General features: G+C 50.8%; 3 protein-coding genes across 7 annotated transcripts in view; 1 reads left to right on the forward strand and 2 right to left on the reverse strand.

Moving 5' to 3' along the window:
* Window positions 1-640: 640 nt before the first annotated feature.
* On the forward strand, window positions 641-5,335 carry IRF7 (interferon regulatory factor 7). The gene is made up of 11 exons (XM_072863687.1): window positions 641-1,088; window positions 1,183-1,345; window positions 1,753-1,915; window positions 1,998-2,080; window positions 2,260-2,305; window positions 2,412-2,534; window positions 2,623-2,781; window positions 2,938-3,063; window positions 3,227-3,607; window positions 3,837-3,955; window positions 4,616-5,335. The coding sequence occupies exons 1-11, from the start codon at window positions 964-966 to the stop codon at window positions 4,760-4,762; spliced, it is 1,635 nt and encodes a 544-aa protein (XP_072719788.1). The 5' UTR covers window positions 641-963; the 3' UTR covers window positions 4,763-5,335.
* On the reverse strand, window positions 5,296-12,154 carry LOC140652653 (malignant fibrous histiocytoma-amplified sequence 1 homolog). Its single transcript, XM_072863688.1, has 10 exons — window positions 11,202-12,154; window positions 10,286-10,577; window positions 9,666-9,852; window positions 8,439-8,629; window positions 7,840-8,327; window positions 7,068-7,225; window positions 6,394-6,553; window positions 5,866-5,936; window positions 5,649-5,755; window positions 5,296-5,434 (listed from the first exon to the last, which is right to left on the reverse strand). Exons 1-10 carry the CDS (start codon window positions 12,086-12,088, stop codon window positions 5,417-5,419), a joined length of 2,559 nt encoding a protein of 852 aa, XP_072719789.1. The 5' UTR covers window positions 12,089-12,154; the 3' UTR covers window positions 5,296-5,416.
* Window positions 12,155-15,136: 2,982 nt separating this feature from the next.
* PHRF1 (PHD and ring finger domains 1) overlaps window positions 15,137-24,533 on the reverse strand; it is a 38,269-nt gene continuing 28,872 nt past the window's right edge. For 3 of the 5 annotated variants that reach the window (XM_072863685.1, XM_072863682.1, XM_072863683.1), the window contains exons 14-18: window positions 21,444-24,236; window positions 20,577-20,728; window positions 19,770-20,030; window positions 18,525-18,653; window positions 15,138-16,216 (exon numbers count right to left, since the gene is read on the reverse strand). In XM_072863685.1, coding sequence (XP_072719786.1) covers window positions 16,082-16,216; window positions 18,525-18,653; window positions 19,770-20,030; window positions 20,577-20,728; window positions 21,444-24,236 — 3,470 coding nt within the window. In that variant the 3' untranslated portion in view covers window positions 15,138-16,081. Of the gene's footprint in view, window positions 16,217-18,524; window positions 18,654-19,769; window positions 20,031-20,576; window positions 20,729-21,443; window positions 24,237-24,533 lie in introns of all 5 variants that reach the window. The other 2 variants (XM_072863684.1, XM_072863686.1) reach the window with 2 other exon arrangements.

Here is a 24,533-nt window from a genome sequence, read left to right on the forward strand (position 1 = left end):
GATGCTCGTGATGCCCGAGCAGTCCCCAGATCCCACCGAGGCAGCTGCGAGGCACAGAAACTGTGTGCCAGCGGCTCCCGGGCCCTCTCCTGCCGCGGCCGAGGGCGGTCGGGTGCTCCAACACCTGCCTCTGTGGATGTTCAACCTGAGAAGCTGGGAGAAGGCGTGGTGCCGGGAGCAGGGCCAGGCCCACGGGAGCACCCCAGCTTTACGGGAAAAGGGAGCGCTGGGAAAACCTGTTCCTGGACGCGGGGAGCGCGGCTAGCACCCACTGCCCTCCTGGGTTTTGCTTCTATTTTTAGAATTTTTTATAGCATGCCCTTAGGGTGGAAACCAAGGCAGCCTGAAAAAAGAAGGATTAAAATAAATATAATAAATAAATAAATAAATAAGTCACGGGAGTTTCCAGCCCTGAGACACAGCCCTGCGTGCCTGGGCTGTGCTGCCGGTGCATCCCGGAAACCCCCGGCAGCGGTGGGTGCAGCTGCTTTCCAGCCAAGCCCGAGCATTTCGGGGTGTCCCCACCGCCTGCCTGCCCCTTGCTCTTTGCAAACTGGCATTGTTTAATTTCGGGGTGCAGCCGTCCCGCACCAGCACTTTTGGGGCCACAACAGCCCGTGGGGAGCAACCCCCGCGTGGGGTCACGGGTGTTTCGGCCCCCCAGCTCGGGGCCTGATCCTGCCCGTTGCCTACCAATGTCTGCGTCCCACGCTGGTGCAGAGCCAGGTTTAAGTCTGAATTTTTTTTGTTTTAATTACTAGTAATTTGGGGAGGGGGTTGCGCAGGGCTCCGCAGCCAGCATCCCCCGGGGGGTGGACCAGGCCGGGGCCAGAGCATCCCCCCGGGCGCATCACGGGGACCCGCCGGGACCGCTGCGTGTGACCCCCCCCCGCGGCGGGGGCGGCCGCCGGCGACACTTTCACTTTCGGAAGGGTCACGTGGTTTCCAGGAAACCGGGCGCGGATGGCGGGGGCGGATAAAAGGGCTGGGCGGGAGGTGGCCGCGCCCCGAGCCGAGGTCACCCACCCGCCCCGCGTCCTGCAGGACCGGGGACCCCGCGGCACCATGGCAGCGCTGCAGAGCGAGGGGTAAGCGGCACCCCAGCACCCCCCCCCCCGGCCCTCCCCGGGTCGCTGGCCCCGGCTGGCCCCGGTCCCGCCGGTGACGGCCCCGCGCCCGCAGGGAGGCCCAGAAGCTGCGGTTCGGGCCCTGGCTGGTGAGCGCCGTCAGCAGCGGGAGCTACCGGGGGCTGCGCTGGACCGACCCGGCCCGCAGCGCCTTCCGCGTCCCCTGGAAGCACAACGCCAGGAAGGACGTCACCAGCAGCGACCTGGAGGTCTTCAAGGTGGGTGGGATGGGGGTCACCGGCGGTGAGCTCGAGGTCTTGAAGGGGGGTGGGAGGGGGGGTGACCAGCAGCAACCTGAGGTTGTCAAGGTGAGTGGGATGGGACCTGACTGGGGACAAGCTCGAGGTCTTCGAAGTGGGTGGGATGGGGGTTCACCAGCAGCAACCTTGAGGTCATCAAGGTGGGTGGGATGGGGGTGACCAGCAGCAACCCCAAGGTGTTCAAGGTGGGTTGAGTAGGGGGTGACCAGCAGCAGCTTTGAGGTCTTCAAGATGGGTGGGATGTGGGAATTGGGAAGGGGGTGAGGGGGGAGACCAGGCATCCCTGAAACCTCCATGCTCATGGAGCCAGGGTCCCCATGCTCACCCCCAACCCCCCCTCCACCCCCCCCACCCGCGCCCCCCAGGCCTGGGCAAAGGTGAGTGGGCGATATGAGGGGTGCCCTGACGACCCGGCCAAGTGGAAGACCAACTTCCGCTGCGCCCTGAGGAGCACCCGCATGTTTGTGCTGCTGGAGGACCGCTCCAAGTGTGGTGATGACCCGCACAAGGTCTTTGCCATCGCCCCAGGTGAGCCTGGCCCCATGGGGTGCTCTGTTGGGGGTGGGGCGGGCGGTCTGAGGGTGCCCTGCTCATGCTGCTCTCCTTCCAGACGCCCTCTGGCATGGCGAGGAGGGAGATTTCAGCAGCCCTGACCCTGTGGTGGACCAGCAGCCACTGCACCAGCAGCCGCAGGTAACAGGGTGGGCAAAGCGGGCTGGGGGGTTTGCCATGGCTGCTCCTCAGGCGTTGCACCCCCATGTCCTTGGGGTGTTCCCAAGCTGGAGCCCAGCACCTGGCTGAAACGTGGGGCAGGGGGAGGCTGGGTGCCCCCCATCCACAGTGGTAAGACCCCATCCTGCATCCCTTTGCAGCTGGAGCTTGACCCCCAAGATGTGGCCCCAGAAATCACCCCCCCAGGTAGGTGCTTGTCCCCCAATTTTTTTTGGGGGGTGGCACCCCAGTAGGCTCAGCCGGGGCTGGTTTTGGGGTTGAGAGACCTCCCACCCGCTGTGCCCCACCTCAGGCAGCACAGACCCTGCACGGCCCCCGATGCTGGAGGACCTGGAGGCACTGCAGTGGGTGCTAGAGCAGTGCGACATTTCCCCCCGTGACCTTGGCCCCCCGACCCCATCCTGGGTGCCTGCAGGTGAGACCAACCCCGCTTGTGGGGTGCAGGGTGGGTGACACCAAGGGTGGGTGACCCCAGCCCCTTCCCACGGATGATTTCTCTGCAGGAGCTGCCCCCCACCAGGACACCCTGCTCCAGCCTCACCCAGACCCCAGCCAAAACAACTGCCTGCCCCCACCAGCATTTCAGCGATGGGTGCCCACGGTGGAGCAGCCCCCCTTGGGCACCTACAGCTCCCCGGACCCCACGCTGCTGGAGGAGCAAGGTGGGTGCTGTGGGGCAGGATCCAGCCCTGAGCATGGGAACATCATAACGAGGGTGGGAAGAGGCTGGGATGCTGCCCCATGCACCCCATGCCAAAGCAACCTCACTCCACTGCACCCTGAATAGTGATGCCAATGCTGCCCGTCTCCTGCTGCAGGGGCCATGCCACTGCCATGCCACCCACCGGAAGTCACAGTTCCTGTGCCATCCCCAGGGGAGGTGATGCTCTTCGCCCCCACCGCCAGCCCTGTGCCACCGCCACCACCACCGGAGGATAACACAGGTGAGGGTTATTAATGATGAATAGCTATAAATAAATATATAATTATTATTAATAAATATTTTATATAATTATTAATAGTTATTAATGCTCGGGGGGGCGTGGTGTTTTGGGGAGGGGAGCATTTGGGTTTGGGGATGCGGCTGCTGATCACTGCCCGGTGCAGACAGCATCATCCCCATCCTGGATGTCAGCATCTACTACCGGGGGAGGCTCTTCCACCAGGAGGAGGTGGGGGGCAGTCGGTGCCTGCTGGCATACCAGCCCTCCGACCCAGCGGTGGCCCTGCGTCCCGGGCACCTGGTGCGCTTCCCCAGCCCTGCTGAACTGGCCGATGGCAAGCAGCGGCGTTTCACCGAGGAGCTGCTGGGCAGTGCAGGGCTGCAGCTGGAGCAACGCACCCGAAAGCTCTTTGCCACCCGCCTGAAGAAGTGCAAGGTCTTCTGGGCCCTGTCCCAGCAGCTCGAGGGTGTTGGGGACCCCCCGCCCAACCTGCTCTGCCGGGACCAGGAAACGCCTATCTTTGACTTCAATGAGTTTTGCACAGGTGGGCAGGGGTGTTGTGTCGTCCATTCCCCATCTGTCAGTCGTTGTGTCCCCCATCCCGTCCGTCCTGTCCCCATCCTGTCCCTGTCCCCCCCCGTCCCCCCTCCCTCCCCGCCCCTGTTCTGGGGCTCATGGGAGCCAGCTCCAGGATATCACAAGCATCCAAACCCTCCCAGCCCCTCTGTGTCCCTCGGGCTCACCCCAAAACTGAGCCCTGTCTCCCCTTGCAGAGCTGAGGGACTTCCGTAACGGCCAAAGGCAGCGGTCCCCTGACTTCACCATCTACCTCTGCTTCGGGCAGTCCTTCTCCAGGGCCAAGCCCAAGGAGTCCAAGCTCATCCTGGTCAAGGTGCAGGGACCAACGCCCACCACTGCCCCCCTGCTGTCCAGGGAGGGGGAGACTCTTGGGGGCCAGGGGAGATGAGGGTCTGGGTGCCCAAGGAGGGGGACCCTCAGGGTCTGAGGGAGATGGGGGTCTGGGTGCCTGGGGAGGGGGACCCTTGGGGTCTGAGGCAGATGGGGACCTGGGTATCCAAGGAGGGGGATATCTTGGAGGCTGGGAGAGATGGGGGAACTGAGTGACAGGGGAGGGGGACCCTTGGAGACCAGGGGAGATGGGGGGGGGATGACGGGGACTGGGTGCCCAAGGAGCAAGACCTTCAGGGGCTTGGGGATGGGGCTGGGTGCCCAGGGAGGTGAACCCCTGGGGAGCAGGGGAAATATGGGGGGGCAGGTGCCTGGAGAGGGGACCCTTGAGGGCCAGGAGTCCAGGGAGGGCCACCCTAGATGGGGGGGCAGCTGCCTGGGTCAAGGGACCCTTGGGGGCTGGGCAGGATGGGGTGGGAGGCAGCTGCCCAGGGATGGGGACCCTCAGAGGCTGGGGGAGATTTAGGGTGCCCCGCACACCTCCTTCCTCCACTCCAGGAGGATGGGGCCATGCAGGGCGTTGCAGCCACATCAGGCAGCTGCCCCTAACCCTGCCTGTAACCCTGATGGTTTGCTGCCGCAGCTGGTGCCCAAGTTCTGCAAGTACTGGTATGAGCAGGTGCTGCGGGAGGGAGCCTCCTCCCTTGACAGCGGCACCATCAGCCTGCAGCTCTCTGACTCCTTCAGCCTCTTCGAGCTCATCGAGCAGTGCAACATGCAGATCGACTGAACCCCACCCACCCTGCTCCCCGTGGCCCCCCCAGGACAGGCAGCAGCTGGCGGGGGACCACTGGGCATTGAGGGCCATGCAAACTGGCATTCCCTCAGGAATGCCATGGTGGGATGCCTATGGTGGGGACCTTTCCTCCTCCGCTCCCCCCACCCCAAGGACAACTTCACCAGCTGGTCCTAGAGCTGACACATTGCTGTTCCCCTCTGTCAGCTGCTAATGTGTGTTTTTGCGCAGTGTGGTCATTTACAGATTTATTTTCTTAAGTTTTCTAAGTTTAAATATATATATACGTATAGAAAGGTGCTTCCCGCTTGCTGATGTTGCCCAGACATCTGCCCCCACTACCAGTCCGAGACCTTCACTCCCCATCCCCCAAAACCATGGGGGTCTGTGGCCAGCTTTGTCCCAGCAAAGCCCCTGCTGGCAGTGGGCTCGTACTGGAGTGCTTGTCAGCACCTCCTCCCCCTTACACTTATATTTGTGTAAATGAGGTGACTTCCCACGCATGAAGGGATGCATTTATTGATGCATTTATTTCCATGCATTAAAGCTGCAAACATGACTTACAAGCAAAGTGTGTTGAGGACAGCTTGGCTTTGGCTAAACAAAAGTAATGCTTTCTTCGGTGAGCACCTCCCCGCTGGCCCAGAGTTACTCACTTGAGATGTTCTGGAAAAATAAGGCAGTAACTACAACACAAGCACCCAGAGCTCAGTGGTGGTATCTCAGGGAGGATCATGGTAACCAGAGCACTGCCCGAAGATGGGATCTTCCCTCCCCGGGCTGGAAGCAGCTGCACCCCCTCATTTCAGGAGCAAGGGGAGAGGACAAGCCTGGCCATCAGTGTTGGATCTTGGGCAAGGGGACATGGCAGCCTCCTTACCTGCTGATTGACGTGGATGCTGCTGGGCCCGAAGGTGGTGGTCCCGTAGCTTGTCACATAGTAGTGAGCAGAGGGCTGTGCTGGGGGTTCCTCCAGCTCCCTGGGCACTGTGGGGATGGGGGGACACCATCAGCACCTCAGCTCCATAAAACCCTCAGCTCTCCTCCCCCCCACCCCGAGCACTGTTGTGGCACAAACCCAGGACCATTGGGCTCACCTCTGGGCAGGAGCAGCTCTGCGCCAAAGCAGTGCCCGCACGTCCCACAGGTTTTAACGTCTTCCTTTGTCCTGTGGAGGAAAAGCCCTGAGAAGAAGAAGGAGCAGGAGCTGCCCTCAACACTTCCCATGGAGGACAATGCCAAGGCAATGGAAGAGGCTCCCTCTTTCCACCCTGACCTGAGGTGCTGCTGTTGGTGGGACCGCTGCTGCCTTCCCAGGTGCCTGCGCACCTTCAGCTCTTAAGAAATGGGGGACATGTGGGCACCTGGCCAGAGTGGCCATTATGTGTCTGAGCCCCAGAGTCTCAATTTTTTCACCTTTCTTTCCATGCTCGAATTTTCCACACAAGTAAATGCCAACACCCCATGGGGCATGGGCTGCTATGGTCAGCAGAAGGGCAACGTAGTGCCCAGCAAGTTTCACAACTAATTTCCAATGGGTTTTAGAAGCTGACCACCCCACCAGCATTGCAGTAGCAACCACATGGCTCCAGCCTTTGGCTTGGAGGGGCACAGCGTGTACGTACATGGCGTTTGTGCCATCCATATCCGGCCAGATGAGCTCCGCGGGACAGCCAGCCGTTCGGCAGGGGGTCTTCATGCACATGTGCAGCCCTGGCCACTCCTCAGCAAGCTTCTGGATGATGAACACAACCGCCATGAGGAAGTCCCAGGCAAACTGGAAACCTTCCAGGCAAAAGGAGAATGTCTCGCTTACTCACAGCCACCCAACCATGGCAGCCCAGGAGATGCTGTGGTGATGCACGCATCGCTTCCAGCCTGCCAGACCACAGCCAGAATGGTTGGACCAGCTCTGTTTCTCAAGTTGACCAAGGCCCATCAGCCTTCAAAGGGAATTTAAAGGTATGTTGGAAGAGCTCCTCAACTCAGATGGCCCTTTTGCTTATCACTTGGAGACCCAGCCTGTACTCTTCTGGAACCTTATGGGGAAGGATGACCCATTTGTGCCATGAGAAGACTGAAAACTTGACTTTCCACCTTCACGTGATACCTTGAGAGGAATCCTGACCAGGTCGCATGGAGAAAAGGGAAATCTTTAATCGAACTGCTGGTGGACCCTGGCCAGCCTAGGATGTGTGGCAGAGGCTTCTGGGATGCTCTGCCCAGAGGGGTGGAGGTGGTGGGGGGAGCTAAGGAAAGACACGTGGTTGGGAGTCATGTAAGGATCAGGGATCCTTACCTGTCCTTCCTTCTGGCTTTCTGCACCGGAGCTCCAGGTAGCTGTAGGCCCTCTGGTTATTCTCTTTGATCAGCAGAGGTTTGCCATTGCATATAAGCAGGCAGATCGCCTTGGACACCCAGTGCGTGGAGTAGAAGGAGCAAGCTTTCACCAGGAACCTGCAAGGACATTGCCCATGGCTTTCACCACCCTCCTCCCCACTTATCTCTAACACTGGGAGAAAGCATGGCACCAGGTGGACTTGAAAAATATGAACCCAATTTCAGCAGAAACAGAGGCAGACACCAAATGAGGACCCTGCCCTACTGAAAGCTCAAGCAACAGGAGCAGCCTCTTAAGCCAAGAGCTACTTCCGGAGTTGGCCATCAGATAAAACTCGAGACTCAAGTCCAGAACCCCACAAGGACAGGAGACCTTCCAGAAATTTGAACAGTCCCAGTGCCCGTAGAACCTGGACCATCCTCAGGTGGGACTGGGAGACCTCCGACTGCCTGGATGGGCACAGACTAGCCAAAAACCACCCCAGATGAAAGGTGAACCAGAAGGAGCATGGTCCTTACTCATGTCCAGGCAGTGAACATCAAAATGGTTCATCCAGGACTCTACACGTCTGTGGCAGAGCTGAGAAGCCACCCTGGTCTCCTGAGTCCTGGCCTCCTGCCTCAGCTAATACAGTCTCAACAGCTAAGGGCTTGCTGACAGTCATACTGGTGCTGTGCCGAGCAAACGGTGAACCGCACAACCTCATCGAGGGCTAGAAACCACCGCTTACCTCTGGAAGAAACTCTCAGGTATTTCAGGTGAGAAGTAGGCACGGATGTGGAGGTCCTCAGAGTGATCGCCTCCCCATACCTCAGAGACCTCTTCGGTCTGGTTCAGATAGGTTGGGAACAAGTACCAGGACTCGCCTTGGCCCCGTGATGTCTCCCACGGCTTCCCAGGCACAAACTCACTGGCCTGTGGGTTGAGCGCCTCAGCGTGCCTCACCTCCAGGCAGAGCTCAAAGTGCTCCAGGAGGCTGAAGAGCTTCCCTCTCCCTTTGTGGGGCCTGTGTCCCATGATTTCCTCAAAGACGTCCCGCATCCCTTCTGAACAGAGCTGGTGCTTCACCAAGGCACGCACAGCCCGGTGGCACAGCATTGCCTTTGACTTGAAGGTCCACACCCAGTTGGACCTGTCTCTGATGGTGGCGTGTTCCCCGATCAGTGTGTCCACAGAGATGCTCTCAAGCTGCTGGACTAGGCGGTACCTCACAAGGAGCTGGGTAGGAAGAGAAGGAGTGAAGAGGCAGCAATGAGAGGAGCACAGCAAAGCTGCAGAGCTTGGGCCCTGCAGAGAAGATGGTCCTGATCCCCTGATCCCCACACTCACCTTGAACATAGTTATTAGGAAGGTAGGCTGGAGAAAAACAGTGGTTTCCAGGTGCTTGATTTCCTCGTACCACACAACAAGCCCGATGCGGTGGAGGTAACGCAAGATGTCCTGGAGAAGCTCTCTGCCCAGGTTGGCCAGGTGCTCACACTGGGAGAGTTTGCTGAGCAGGTACTGGAGGTCCATCATGCCTAGAGGGAGACACGGGAGCTCAGCACACATCTCTCGGACACCAGCATTCCAAGACAGATGCTTTAGAGAGCCAACAAACACCAGCAGCACCTAATATCACCCATGCCGTCCCTGGGGAAGCAGCTGGGACCAGCACAATGCTTGGTAGCTGTGGCCCAAATGCTTTGCCCATCCTCAGCTGTCCCACTGCTACCCTGCAGCTCCCATGGTCTTGCTTTGCCTCAGTGGTGCCAACAGCCTGCCAGGACCTCAACAGAGCATCTGAAAAATGAGGCTAATACTGGGTTTTTTAATTGTTTGAGAGAGCAGGTTTGTTTCCAGCCAGAAAACCTCAGATTGCCAGTTAAACCTCAGATTGTCATTTAGTCATGCAGCGAGACAGGCAACAAAACCTGGCTTATCTCCACAAAAGAAAAGCATTTGCTCCTCATCCTCTAATCCTACAGTGGCCAGGGGAGCCAGAGATGACACTGGACACTGGTGGTGTTCATACTTGCTTTAGGTACCTAAGTGAGGAGCCAGGGCTGCCTGCTAGTCCTGCTAAGTCATGGGAGAGATGGAGGAAGTGGCTAGGTAGGGGTAGGGGCTGTTAAATAAAATTAGCAGGACATAGGTTTGGAAACCACACAGAAGCATTAAAGCTGTGGAACTCCTTCCTGCAAGATTTTTTAAATTGCTTATACAGGGCAAAGGGGAGAAAGAACAATGTTACTGGGAAGAAACAAACAAGACAAGGTGGCCCGCTCAGGGTACCTCCAGCCGTAGGTTGGTAGATGTTGGCAGAGCCTCCTGGAAGACACACTTGGCGTTTTCCTATACTTTCCCTAGGCACCTACCTTGGGGGCAGATGCTTGTAATCACAAGAGCTGGGTAGTAGCAATTAATCCTCCAGCAATAACACTGCAAGGTCTTCAGCAGTGACCCCACCACCACGCGAGTAGGGCCAGGAGGTGCAGTAAGCACCAGAGAGCCTGTCTCAGCCGCAGGACAGCAGGTCCTTCCAGGAAGGTGCGGCGGGAGTGATGGACTACTCACCATGGTCTGCCATCTCCTCGCTCTGTGCTATATCTACGATGGCTGCTTCCACCTGCCTGTACACAGGTGGCAGCACTCGGACAACCTCGGGGAAGAGCTGCTCATTCTTCACATGCTCCAGAATAGAGGCCTCAAGCTTTTTGATATCATGGTGATCTGTGCAGTTGACAGCAACTAAGTTTAAGATCTGGAAGACAGAAAGCACACACCTGCCAAAAGCACATCCAGAGGAGTCTTTTAGCCTGTGAGATAAAGGAGGGACCTAATGCCAAGGAGGTCACCAAGGATGGGACACACCACTGGCTCAGCTTCAGAGGGTGCTTCCTTCACACCTTTGCTCTGCAGCAGTTCCCAGAAAATCACCTAGGGATGGTAAATGCCCCCTCATGCTCCTCCCGAGGCACTTGCTACAAGCACAGGAGGAGATGCCCATCACTGAGCAGGGACAAGGACCCAGCAGGCCACAGCCGGGGTTACCACGTCCACCCCAGCCCCAGGGAGCAGCTGCAGTAGCAGCCTGATGCATTAGCACTAGGTCACCATCACCAGTAGTACGCCAGGCTGCCAGAGACAACAGGGTGACGACAGACAGCAAGGAACCATGATAATCTCAGCCCTACAGTTAACATGCAGCTCTCCATCTCCTTCAGCCTCTCCCACTGTTCCACGTAAAACTCAGGCTCCTCGCTGCCCTCCAGGTTGTCGATGAAGTGAGTGAGGTTGCTTTTTCTCTCCGCCAGCATGGCTGTGATCTTGGCCATGATGTCACACCTCTTCTTCTCCACCTCCTCCTCCTGGCAGCAGTCCACATGGGTTCCCACGGGAAGCACCACCGAGTTTGGGACTCGCATGGACAGGTTGTTGATCCAGAAACCAACAAGGTCCTTGAAAGTCTTGTCGTTAGTTTGGTACCTGGGAAGGGAGAGAAAGAAAAATCCCAAATTCATGTCTAACCCTCTGGATCTCCAGCCAACTTCCAACCAGCACAGGCCTGACCATGCACCCTGTGCTGTCCCAGGAGCTTACTGGAGAAAAGCTCAGATCTCCTAAGCTGTCATGGGCCATATCCAAGCTCATCCTGAAGTTTCCCATCCTTAAGCTAAGCCAGTTAAAGCTATGGGGTGTAGAAGAGTCTGTCCCTGCTGTGGATGGGAGCATCCCTCTGCACCACAAAGCCCAAGTCTGATGCTCCCTCCATGTTCAGGGAGCACCACAAGATACAGGAGGGCTCGTAGAGGTATTTCCAAGGCAGAAAGCAAAGCTGTTTAGACGGGCATCAATTGTCACATAAGGAGTTAATGCTCATCTAACCCCTCAAAACAGAGGACTTTTGTAAGGTGATGACAGCTCTAGTGGCTTAATTAAAAAAGTGATCTGCAAAAAGGGCGAGAGGGAGAGCTAGCTACTCCAGCAGTGAGAAGACCAGGCATTGAGGCCCAATGGAAATGGTGTGAACCCATGCAGGGGAAAGCTTCCCCAGCCCTTTTTTTCTTCTCCCAATCCACTTTGAATCCAAACCAGCTCAGCAATACTTACATGTGGAGATTGATGACAAGGATGACAAGCGCCTGTGGGGTGATGAACACGTGGTGAGTCATGTAGTACTCCAGCTGGCCTGCGAAGTCCCAGAAGAGAAATGTGAAGTCCTCGATCCGGAACTCGCTGATCTCTATCCCAACTGTTCGTGCTTCCTTGGGCACAAGTTTGGTTTGCCCTTGCTTCAGGCTTTTGCAGATGGTGGACTTCCCCGCCAGCGAGGCCCCCAGGAACATGGTCTTGACCCTCTTGTCCTCCTGCCCCAAACCGTGTTGAAGCTGGTTGAAGTAATTCCGGATCTGCTGGATGCCACCAGCACACACTTCACTGGGCGGCTCCCGGAGGGGGTTCCCACTGGCCTTGAACGTTTTCAGGGCTTGCCCCTGGAAGAGCTCCTTGGGGAGCTGGCGAAGGGCATTATTCTGCATGTGGAGCTCCTGTAAGTGTGCCAACTGCAGAACAGGCTGAGGGAAGGTGCGGAACAGGTTGTTGGAGATGTTGAGGTACTGAAGGCTGTCTCGACAAGCTGCCAGGTCCCTGGGGAGGGCACCAAGACGGTTGTTGTTCAGCCGCAAGTGTTTAAGCCTGGGGAGATGGGAGAAAACCCCCTCTGGGATGACCCGGATTTGGTTCTGATTCAGCTCAAGCTTCTCTAAACAGACCAGGCTCTGGATTTCATTGGGAAAGTCCACAATCTCGTTCTTGGACAGTATCAGCTTCTTCAGGTTGCAAAGCTTAGAAATGCCGGTGATGCTCCTGAGCTTGTTCCTGTCGAGGTTAAGGCTCTCCAGCATGGGGTTGCTCAGGACTGCTGGAGGCAACACACGCAGCCTCTGGGTAGAGAGAGTCACTTCATGCAAACTGTCCTGCTCCTGACCTGGACGCATGGGACAGGGAAGGTGGTTAAGAGAGACTTTCACCCTTTAGGTGACAGACCATTTTTTCCCTTGAGCTCTGCATGACTTTGGGATCATTTCAGCCAGCAAGGAAAAGCAGAGGCAAAACACAGGAGCTGGTTGAACAGCACGACCACAGCTGCTGCTTGAGCAGCTCCTGCGTCCTCTCAAGAGGAACCAAAGCCGAGGCACAAAGATCTTGGCTAGGCCTGAAGATACAGGAAGAAATGGTGCCCACCAGCCGTTGACATGTAGCCCAAGAATCACATTAACAGCTTTGCTCTCATTAAAGCACTGTGAGAGCTCCAGCTGCAGGTGCATCTACCCCAAAACCAGCAGGTTTCTAATCCCAGCAGTGGGCTGGCAGGGCAGAGCTGATGTCAGGAGGAGAGCTGCTCTCCAAATAACTTGCCCAGCCCACCCTCAGCTCTCGACCACAGCTAGGCAGATGCATTGAGGCCAGGGCTACTGAGTTCAGACACTTCCTCTCTCACATCCTCCCCCTGCTCCAGATGCATGCTGCAATTCCCTGCAGAGATGCTCCCAGCCCTGGGAGACTGGGGAAATAATGCAGGGACAGTTCAGTCCCCCGCAGGACAGGACACACAAGAAGGGACTCGTTGATGGCTGAGAACATCCCCAGAAGGAGGGTGTCCGGAGCAGAGGTTTGCAGGCAGGAGCAGCGCCAGGGGGATGTGGGATCGGGATCCCACGATACTAGAACAAAAAAACAGATTAGCTTTCCTCTCCCTCGTTTCACTTCCTCACCAGATGACGCTGAGCATCCCCTTGCGCAAGGCACCCTGCTCAGGACCGACTCATCATCACTTCTCAGCATCACCACCTAAACCTGCAACATGCAACGAGCACAGCAGGAAAGCAAGCTTTCACCCTCTCCCAAAAGCCCAGTCTCTCCTCCAGCACCATCAGAGAGACAAGCCAAAGAGCTCCCACCACCGCTCTGAACCAGGGCAGCTACTCACAGGCTCTGGGCTGGGTCATGGCCCTGCAGCGTGGCACCAGCTAGATCCTCCCAGTCACTTGACCTCCCCCTTTCGTTTCCTCCTCTCGTTTTGCTCCCCGCCTCTCCAAGCTGTGCCCAGGAACCCCACCCTCATTTTCTCCATCCATCCTCAGAGCAGCTCCCAACAACCCAAGCACCTCTGGCCAGATACCAGGGCCATGGGTATTTCCCGAAAGTAGCTCTGGAGGTCACCTCCGAGACAAAGATAGTGGCAGAGTAGCTTCCGAGTCACTTCTTACAGCAGTGTCCCTGCCTTTGCTAAAGGAGCTTTTGGTGTTACCACTGTTGCAGAGGAGAAAAAGGACACTAACAAGACATTATGCCAAACTACTGCACATGTTGAATAAATAAGATTTGTTTCCTTAAACAGGTGGCAGCATCTGATCCAAGAGGGTCAACCAGAAAGAAAAAAAAAAGGCAAGTAGTATACACAGTATACTAGAAAAACTGTTTTCTAGAACATGCCAGAAGAGGCATTTTTAGGTATGTTTCTCATTGCCTCTCCCAAGGGGCAGCTTACGCTTTGATGGATTTATTTTTAACGGTAGACAGAATGAAAGAACCAGTATTCTTGTTCACATAACTTCAGGAGAAAGCACGTACAGAAGGTATAGTTTTCAGCTTCATTGCTTCTCCAGGCAATGGCAGATGCAGAGGTAAGTGAAATTCAACAGTCCTTACAGTACATGCACCCCTAATATATCTTGCAACAGGCTGTTACCTTTACTGCTAATTCAAGGCTAACACCAACCAAGAACTTAAAGCAGTGAACCAGTCTGAGGAACAAAACAGACTGACATTGTCTTCCTAGTCAACAGTGTAGTTGCTTCTATTATTTGGTCAAGCTTTGTTTTTCACACCACCTACCCTTTTTCACTCATGCAGGCAGGTTATTCCAGAATTGTTCCTCTGATACAGCTGAAGGTGTCCAATTTCCAGCCTAAGTGCATTCACAACTAGATCACATTCTCTTGTTCTTGTGCCAACAGTGCCATAAACGTTTCTGAACTTTATTTTGTCAAGAAATCTATCAGCAGTGTTTGTATTTACAACCCCACACCCATCTGCTAGGTATATATTCTAGCTACGAGTTTAGCTTTAAAACTAAAGCTTCTCTTCCAGCTATTCTTTTGCAGTCTTGGTGAGCCTTTCTTCCAAAATCTTCAAAGAAAGCCCAAAGTTATCAATCCCTTATACTCCATTCAGGCTGCACTTTCATACAGGAAGCAAACAGAACCAAGGAAGATCAACTCCAAAATGCTCAGGGCTCATCCATAAACACTTCTGTAGGATGGGGAATGATGGGAGTGAAGTGTTTTGCCAGTCCAGACAGTACTGGTATATAGAGGCTTGTTTTGTTTAAATAATAATTAAAAAAAAGTCCCCAAACCAGCTACTTGGAACCACAGCCAAAATTACAGTGTGCAGACAAAAATCTTAGTCGAAATCAGAGATCACTGAAAAGTTCGGAATGCCACAAATGTCTTGCTATTTGTGAGTTTTCCTAGGCTCACCAGGGAAAAAAAAAAAAAAAAAGAGATGCAGTTATTTGCTTTATAAAACTCATCCCAGAGAGCCTAACTGTTTTCTCTTTGAAGACAAGCAGCAAGACTATCCTCAAAGAGGGCAGTTTTCAAGTGCACTCTAAGGTTAGGAAAGCCCTCATGTAAGATGTGTTGCTGCCATCCAGTCCAACAGGCCACGTACATTCAGTTCCTGTTGAAAGGAAAGCCAGTTTGTAAGTTGTAACTTTACTGGTTTTCTCTTCAGCTTCTGTTAAATATCTTCTCCCTAACACGGTCAGATGGGGAACGATGCTTTTTGTCAGGTTGAAGGGCACTGAATGTATTTGTAAGTGACTGTATTTCAGATGATCACTTAAAAGACTGGTTGCTCTGCAGTACATGCAGACAAGGAGTGCTTTTAAAGAAAGCAAGATGAAGTCAGTACATGTGCTGGACTCCTTTGCTTCTTGATAGGAAAACCACTCCTCCTACAGAGGAGGAGGAACAATTACTTATCCAACTCCAATCTTCTTCTAGAAACACAGTATTCCTTACGCAAGAGCCAAACGTGCAGGTTTATACAGAATAGCCAGGACAGGAGGCAGCTGTAAGACCAACAAATGACACCTGCTATAGGACTAAAACCATTCAAAATAACTTTATAAATTCTGTGACATTTCTGCTTTGTACATCAGTTCAACCTTATCCCTCCAGCTTGTTACTGGAAATTCACAATGCCTGCTTTTTGTTTCATTTTTTTCCTGAAAGGCAGACACAAAACCAGCCATCAGTGCATTATTTACAGAAGTGCAACACAGTCTCCCACCCCAAAATTAAACTTTTCACTAACAAGACACTTCCAACAGAACGTAAATAAACACCATGGCTTGAGCAGTGTTTCTGAAGTCAGTTTATAAAGGTTAGCTCATTTCTGCAATCCCCAAATAACAGAGCGAGTAAAGCTTCGCTCACCATCGAACAGGCTAAAAATACAACATTTCAAGTATTAAATCAGAAGTTTCTAAAGACAATCCATATTTTGATAAATAAACACAAGGGAAACAGTATACAGCTCTCAATATACTGTATATGAAAAGTGGTGTCCAGTTTCAAACTTTTAGCAAGACAGGTGCACAGCCCAAAAATGTGATCAAAGTAACCCTGAAAACTGTAGCAATCCGGGAGTCCCAAACATTAATCTCTTCTGTGTTTCCCCTCGAATTACTCTGCTGGTCTGAGGCATTTGATTGTTATTTAGTTCTACAGTAGGTAATCCAAAAAAACCCCAAGTTCATTCCCATATGGAAACAATTCAAAAGAAGGTTCCGCAGATAAGTCCTTGCTTCTCTGCACTTTATTTTCAATGAGATGCAACTGCAGATCTATTATTCCCTCTGGCACAGAGTTTGCAGCCAGATTAAGTTCAGTCCAAGTCAAGCTGGCCGTGGCTTTCTCTCAGTTTTCCACTTCACGTATATCTTCACCATCAGATTTCTTATGTTTCCTCATATGTTTGTATTTTTCCACATATGCCTTCACCAGATTAGCTACCTTCATAGGGTTGATCTCTCCACTCTTGCTGTGGCAGATCTACAAGGGATTAGAAAAGGCATTCAGTCAATTAACAGTATTACAGAAGTTCAGGCAGACAACAGATAAATGATAGCAAAGCCCTAAGCTTCCCAGGAGAACTGATTCCTGCATAGGCCCTCGAATCTCATACCAGGATACATAAAGGAGAAAACTCAATAAGGATAAGAGTAATATTTTACTTCAAGCACTCCAGAAATGGCCCAGGGCTTATCTGGGCCACCAATAATACCAACTGAATGCAGAAGCATCTCTGAAAGCAGAATTACTAATTTTTACTACAGGCTTTTCCGTCCAGCCAGTTTTACACAATACATGGTAACCAAGGAAGTGTTGATTTCCCATTTTTCTCATGATTTTGAGGAAGCAATGTTCAGATTAAAAGAATCTGGCAGTTTTGAGGGCCCATTTTGAGATATGGGAGAAAAAGAACAGACTCTACAAAGAACTTTGTCGGTGTTCAGAGAAGAGTTCATAGTGACTTCAGCAGCAACTGGTGTTCCTCAGCTCTCCTACAAACTACACTTGAGGTTCATATGGGTCACGTAGAAGACGTGAAATTGCAGCCATTATCTCAGGAATTTTGATTTATGATGGAATTTCTCAGTGATAGCAAGAATGCAGAGCAGGGAGAGAATACAGTTCTACGGGGTATCATTTAACTGCCTTGACCACAAGAGCATTACTTGCTCTCACGAGACAACATTTACCTGCTGATCAGGTCTTTTTTAGCCATGATCTGGTCAGCACTAAGATTTGAGACAAAAGTCAACATCAGCCAAATTGCAAGGCCCTCTTCCAAAGTTCAGGGACACCACAGATGCTCAAGGAATTAACACACAAAGTATTTTCTGACTTTATCAGAAACAGCTTGACGATTCTGGCTGAAGTTCTTAATGAGAGAGATTTGACCATTCTCACCTAGGGCACGTACCATGTAACATTTCAGCTCAGGCAGCTTAAGCTTAGCAATGTTCTGGACTACTGAAAATCACAGAATCACAGAATCGTATAGGTTGGAAAAGACCTTTAAGATCATCGAGTCCAACCGTAAACCTAACACTACCAAGACCACCACTATACCATGTCCATAAGCACCTCATCCAAATGTCTTTTAAATACCTCCAGGGATGGGGACTCAACCACTTCCCTGGGCAGGCTGTTCCAATGCTTGATAACCCTTTCAGTGAAGTAAAATTTCCTAATATCCAGTCTAAACCTCCCCTGGCGCAACTTGAGGCCATTTCCTCTCGTCCTATCATTTGTTACTTGGGAGAAGAGACCGACCCCCACCTCGCTACAACCTCCTTTCAGGTAGTTGTAGAGAGCAATAAGGTCTCCCCTCAGCCTCCTATTCTCCAGGCTAAACAGCCCCAGTTCCCTCAGCCGCTCCTCATAAGACTCGTGCTCCAGACCCTTCACCAGCTTCATTGCCCTTCTCTGGACACGCTCCAGCACCTCAATGTCTCTCTTGTAGTGAGGGGCCCAAAACTGAACACAGTATTCGAGGTGCAGCCTCACCAGTGCTGAGTACAGGGGAACGATCACTTCCCTACTCCTGCTGACCACACTATTTCTGATACAAGCCAGGATGCCATTGGCCTTCTTGGCCACCTGGGCACACTGCTGACTCATATTCAGGCAGCTGTCAACCAACACCCCAAGGTCCTTTTCCTCCAGGCAGCTTTCCAGGCACTCTTCCCCAAGCCTGTAGCGTTGCATGGGGTTGCTGTGGCCCAAGTGCAGGACCATGCACTTGGCCTTGTTGAACCTCATACAATTGGCCCCAGCCCATCGATCCAGCCTGTCCAGGTCCCTCTGTAGAGCCTTCCTACCTTCAAGCAGATCAACACTCCCGCCCAACCTGGTGTCATCTGCAAACTTACTGTGGGTGCACTCGATCCCTTCGTCCAGATCATTGATAAAGATATTAAACAGAACTGGCCCCAACACAGAGCCCTGGGGAACACCGCTTGTGACCGGCTGCCAACTGGAGTAAACTCCATTCACCACCACTCTTTGGGCCCAGCCATCCAGCCAGTTTTTTACCCAGCGAAGGATACACCCGTTCAAGCCAGGAGAATCTTCTAAAAGGAACAGTGTGACAGCTCTCTTCAATGGCACCACTCACTCCTGCTTAAAGCAACTATTGCTTCACAAGACTGCAGAGTATGAGTCAGAGTCCAAAGATCTGCTACTCAGTTACAGCATGTAATTGCTGAAGCTGGCAAATGCAATTCAAAGTACTGCCACTTACTTAATGATCTGCACAGCTCCTCCCCTTCACTTCATTTCACTGTCACCTTACCTTTTGCACTGCTTTTCGAAGAATGTTCTTGTACTCGTCCTTTGTAATCTCCCTCTTCTGGTAAAAAGGTTTAATAGCAAGTTTCACTTCTTCCACAGCCCTTTCCTGCATGTGAAGCTTCTTCATGTACTGCACAGCAGAGAGAAGTTCATTACCTTGTGCTATCTTGGGAATGGTTTCTGAATCTATTTTTCTTAGAAATGCTCTAACAATGAAAATACTCATTTCACAATTTCAATGATCCAAGTAAGAGCTAGCCTTAAAGTGATTTCCTTTACTGTAAATTGCAGTCTTGAAACAAATACCAGTTCACGCTATGAGGAACCCTTGTTTTGTGTAACGTTTATTCTATGTTTTAGAGAATATGTTTGAAGCAAGTGACTACAATGTCCACTTATTAATTCTGGTCTCCTCCTTCCCTTCCAACAGCTCTGAAGTAAACATACATCCATCAAAAGGCATCAGATTCTAAAAGCAGCAAGCCATAGCTGGGAATATAAAGCTTCAGGTAGCTCTAAAGGCATTCTGAAAATTGAGAGGTGCCTATTAATTAAGGATTACAGATGACATCAGAACATATTCTATCAAAACAAGTTCATAAAAACTGCTGTTCATAAATGGAGGTTTGCTGGGAAACATATATCTTACTGTTTTGTGGTAGAAAGTAAAATAATTGGCTAAAGTTTTTGTTCTTGTGTTAACATCCCCTACGCTTAGAGAAGATGATCTGTACAGCAAACCCAAAACTCAGCAGCAAGGGATTAGCACTCCAAAATCTCCAAAGTGTTTTACTATCTCTGCATTTTCAGTGCTGATAAGCAGCAAGATACAGTCCTACCTCTCTGTAGGACTTAGGAGAATTGACATTAATTTCAAAGCTGGAGGGGAAAGGAGAAAACCAGGTGTTTAGAGAAATTTGGACATTCTGGCTTCTGGAAAGTCCCTGCCAAAGATTCATGCAAGAAAGTTTCAGAACTTTAAGAATTATTTTAGATGCTTTAATCCCTCTCTGTCTTATTGCGATTAAGCAGTAGAAAGTGGAACCATCAAATGGAGTAAATCCCAAAAGAATTCAAAGAAAGGGCTGCCTGCCACTCCTGGGTTACCATAGTCAGTCACCAAAAACAACTGTGACAACAGGGGCTGGGAAGATACAGTACAGAGAAAGTTAAAAAACCCCAAACTTTAAAAGTTCAAATAAACAGCTCAATGTTATGCATTTGCTACTTGATAGCATTCACTCACTTCCTCGTTTTTCATTTTATCCACTGGAGCTTTGGGTGCTTTGATCTTTTCTTCTGCATTTCCAACAGAAGCAGCTTGGATTCCTGGTTCAGAGGCAGTAGCCAGGCTGCCTGGCTCCGGAGTCAGGCTCTGTCCTGCCATGCAGCCAAGTGCTGGAAGACTACCCTGCATGATAAACTGAACCGTGGGCTGGCTGACAGGGGCATAGGGGGGAAGGCTTGAGGGCAGAGGTGGCGTCAAAGGTATATTTTGACAGTACACCTGTGAAACAGATATCATTTTGTAAATGCTTGTACTTACAAGAGAGGGCATCAGATCAGGATTTTCAGAGCATCTTTTATGCACTCAAACAGGCAAGTAATTACTAGTTTAAATCAGAGAGGCTAATATCCCAGCCATCACCTAGGTGTCTCTGCACCAGGAGCTAGCACCAGCCCCACTCAGCTTTTAACTGGTGGACAGCACAGACTGATGGCACGGATCAATGCCACCAGGCCAATTTTTACAGCCTGATCACAATCAGGGAGAAGCTCACAGCTTCTCAAATAGCACCATCTTTCCGCAAGTTACTGCTGAAAACAGAAGCTGCATGTATGGAGCAGAACTAAAAGAAAATGTGCTTCTTCAACTGTAAGGACCACCTGAGAGATTAAATGATTAGAGGATTGCTGAGGTGTATGGGCTATATGAAATGTACCACACGCAGAGGAAGGCGAACTCTGCCATGAGAGGAGGGTGTTGCACAACGAGGGCACAGATGAGGTGGGATGCCTTCCATGACACCTGGGTGCTGGAATAGGAACCAACCTGAGAGGAATCTAGATCAGGAAACATAGGCTCAGGAATCATATAATTGGTTGGAGGAGGCTCATTTAACTGCACCTGATTTAACGTTTGGTTCAAGTCCTCTGCTTTCCAGGCCCCTTCTTTTGCTCGCTGAAGTTTGTAAAATGGCATCCCTAGGTTCCCCAAGAGAAGGAAAAGAAAACATTTAAGAACAAAATAAACCTAATGGGTCAAGGTTCAAAGCCAATTATATTTAAAAAAATTAAAATAAAAAGGATCTAACAACAAAGCTAGCTATTAAAGGATTTTGCTTAGCAGTCATCAACATTTTAAAGCTTCTGATAATACAAGACTTATCATCCCCTTGAGTAATTACTTGAGTAAACTGGGTTTCCATGAGAGTAACCAATGAGAACCACACAAGCAACTGTCACCACACACAGCACAGGGTCCCAAGGCAAACTGTTTCTAGCAGCTTTGGCTTAGCAGAGCTCACAGGAGCAAGCTACAGAGATTTGTCACACTCCTTGGTTCTGAGAAATATTTATGAATTCTGAAGGCAAAACAGCCATTCTAGTTAACTGCAGAAAGGGTGGAATGCAGACTGCCAGTTCAGAGATCGGGTTGCAATACGCGCTTCACAGCTGAACAAGCTGCCGCTGGCTAGCTGAGCTGTGCTGACAGCAAGTCCCCTCTAATTCATTAACACAACTCACCTCATGATTTCAACAAGTGCAAAATGTCAGCTCACAGGATTGGAAACCACAGGATCATCCCAGCTCAGATGACAGAGCTGTTACACTACAACCAGGTTCAGCCAGGCACTGAAACCCTAAGCCTTATACAGCCTGCTTCAACTGCAGTTTGTTTTCCAATAGAGACACTTACTTGGAGCTTTTCCAGCAGACAATGTGCCGCTTTCTTCCTCTTGAAGATTCCAGGTAACTCTTTTCACTGGTGCTTTTGATTTCAACACAGGACTCTGAAGTACTACTTCCAGTTCAGGCTTACTGAAATTACCAGTTTTCTCATTTGACACAAGGCACTCATCTTTAACCTCCTTCACACAATCTGTTATTTTGCTTTTGGACGAGCTTTGAATTGGTGCAGTCTCAGTCGGAGCGTGCATGATAACTTCCTTCTTTGGGGGTGGTTCCATCAGAGATGGACATAATGCAGTATTTTCTATTTTAACTGTAATCTCAAGGTTTGTATTGCTACAGCTACCAAGCACTGCTGGATCACTACTACTCATTAATTCTGTTTCAGCAAAAGAATCCACACTGCCAATTGGAACACAAATGTTTGTGATCTCTGGCACTGGGAATGCAGTTTCACTGGTCACTTCCCGACAGATGGGCTCTACCTTTATAGTTTCTTGGGCTTCTCTCAGTTGAACCGGGGTCTCAGCCTGTATGTCCTCAAATTTGACATTTGGTTGGATGGTTATGGAAAACTCTTCTAGTACTAGCTCCTCCTTTGGCTCTTGTTTGAAGGAATGGGGTTGCTCCAGACACCTGGACACATTTTCAGCTGCAGGCTTTTGATCCTTTTCTGGTGGAGGAGGAAGTGAGGTCTCTTTTGATCTGTGTTTTCTTTCTTTGGAACGTGATCTCGATCGTGGTCTTTTTTCCTTTGATTTGCTGCTTTTGTGCTCCCAAGATCGAGATGCAGACCGAGACCGAGACCTCCACTTTCTCCTCTCCCGAGACCTGGATCTCGATCTCTTTCTGTCCCTTGACCTCAAGCTATTATCTTTATCATACCTCTCATAGCTTTTGTCTCTCCTGTGTTTCCGCCTTTTAGTCCTCTCAATGCTATTTGATCGGGAACGTTCCCTCCGTCTTGATCTTGATCGAGACTGTCTTTTCTTTTTCCTGTTTTCATGAAACTCAGAAGTACTTCCAGGACTACCTGAACGTGACCTAGATTTCCTTCTCTCCCTAGACCAAGAAGTTTTTGCCTTTTTATCCTTGGTTTTATCCTTCATTTTCTTTTTTTTAGATCGTTCGTGACTGCTAGAACCGTCAGTAGAAGACCTCCTGCTCTTGGGTTTCAGTGTGTGTGTTTTGCTATACTCTTCTCCACCTGACCAAGAGGAAGATCTGGAGCTTTGGTCCCTTAAGTGTGCTCTATCTCTAGATCCTGATCGGGATCTCTTATGCTCTTTGACAAGTGCCTTTTTCCTTTTCATCTTCTTCTTGCTTCGGGAGCTGGAGTTCGAACAGGATCTGGAACGTGATCGCCTCTCTGTTTGTTCTACCTCGTGGACCTTCTGCTGACCATCATTCTTTGAGGGACTATCTGGTTCTAGTTTCACATTAATATTGGGTCTAATAAATTCTTCAGCATTAAAGAACACATTAGGGCCCTCTCTGCTTTCCTCCTTTAAACGCTCTGTATTAGAAATTTGCGTAACAGCAGCAGAAGTGCAAGGACTGCTTAGAAAGCCTTCCTCATCTATATTGTCTCGTTCCTCGGTATCAGAGATCTGTTCTACAATCCTGCTTTCTACCGTCACATCATCACGAGACTCTGCGTTACTAGATGGTACGTCAGAGTCAGCACCAGATCCAAATATATTTTCTACCATGTAAGGGGTAAAACGACGGACAGTTTGAAATGTTTGAACTTTTGGATTTTCAATGGAAATAGTCCTGGTAATATTAGTTAGCGGGATTCCTGAGCCAAGCCTTTCAGGACTGCTGCTTGCTGAACTCGAGTCTGATCCTGTTGGCTCAAAGGGATCATATATTTCACTTTTGACCTGCTTTTTCTTAACTGAGAAAAGAGGTGAAGGACTCTTTTTCTGTTGCACTTTGTCATCCACAGGGCGGAAGGTGTTACAAAATCCTGGGTTAGACAGTCTGCTGGGATGCCCTGCGTTTCCGGGAATATTGATTTTAAAACTCTCGAAAGAGCTTGGGCCTTTGCTCCTTGAAGTGCTCAGTAGTGATGAACTGCTATACATGCCTGTATCGGTAGAAAAAGACACCCCGCTTGTACGTGCTTGTTGCTGAGATTCCTTGGCATTTGACTTCTGACTTTCCACCTTGCTGCCCTTTCCTGGCTGATTAGTGCTCTCTTTGCCAGTCAGCTGGGTTATACAGGAGCTGGGGATGTCACAGCTTTGGCTTCCTGTGGGTTCTGGCTCCACCTGCTTGCTGCTGGTTTCCTTTTTAATCTTTGGTATCCTAGGAAGCTCAAATATGTCGATTCTCTTGGGAGGTGGTTTTAATGGCTGCCTCACAGTTACAGCTTTTGAGCCAGAATTCAAGTTACAGCTCAGGGGCTTTGAAGATGAGTCAGTGGGTACAAAGTTTTTAGCGTTTCCATTAAATCTGGGCATTTCATCTAACTTGGAGCCATGCCTGCTCAGAGTAGCTATATTCTGAGTCTGAACAGACCTGGGTGTCATTGAATATTCTGATTTTACAGTTGCCTTTTCTGATGTAGTCTGTGCAGGGTTTGCTGCAGGCTCAATCCTGCTCAGTGAGGGTGAAGGCGATGAAAACAAGCTTGAGGAGGAGGGTCTGGTGCAAGTACTCAGCCCCAAGGAAACTGAAGGTCCAGCAATGGAGCTGCTTGCTGTGGTCCCTGAGTGCACTGTACGTGGTTGGGTGTTATGTCCTGAACCATCATCCACTCTTGAGTCATTCGCTGATTTTCTATGAAGTGGAGCTATGGCATACAAGCAAACAATTAAGCTTTTCAGTACATATCTGGACATTTTCCCCCAACATTAAAAGAAGTACTGAGCTAATTATTTTAAGTTCCACTTTGGTCTGCAGACATACCACACAGTAATAAGGCAGTCCCATAGTTCTTTTGGTCAGATGCTCAAGGTTTAATGCCAGACAACTGCATCTTTGAGGTAAACACTAATATTTAGGAAATAAATTATTCTGTTCTGTAGATACCACCAGATTTGTGTTTATTATCCTGTAGTTGCTGATTGATAAAAATTACTATAACAGA

Source organism: Ciconia boyciana, chromosome 6 (genome assembly GCF_034638445.1).
Source record: "Ciconia boyciana chromosome 6, ASM3463844v1, whole genome shotgun sequence".
Classification (NCBI taxonomy): domain Eukaryota; kingdom Metazoa; phylum Chordata; class Aves; order Ciconiiformes; family Ciconiidae; genus Ciconia; species Ciconia boyciana.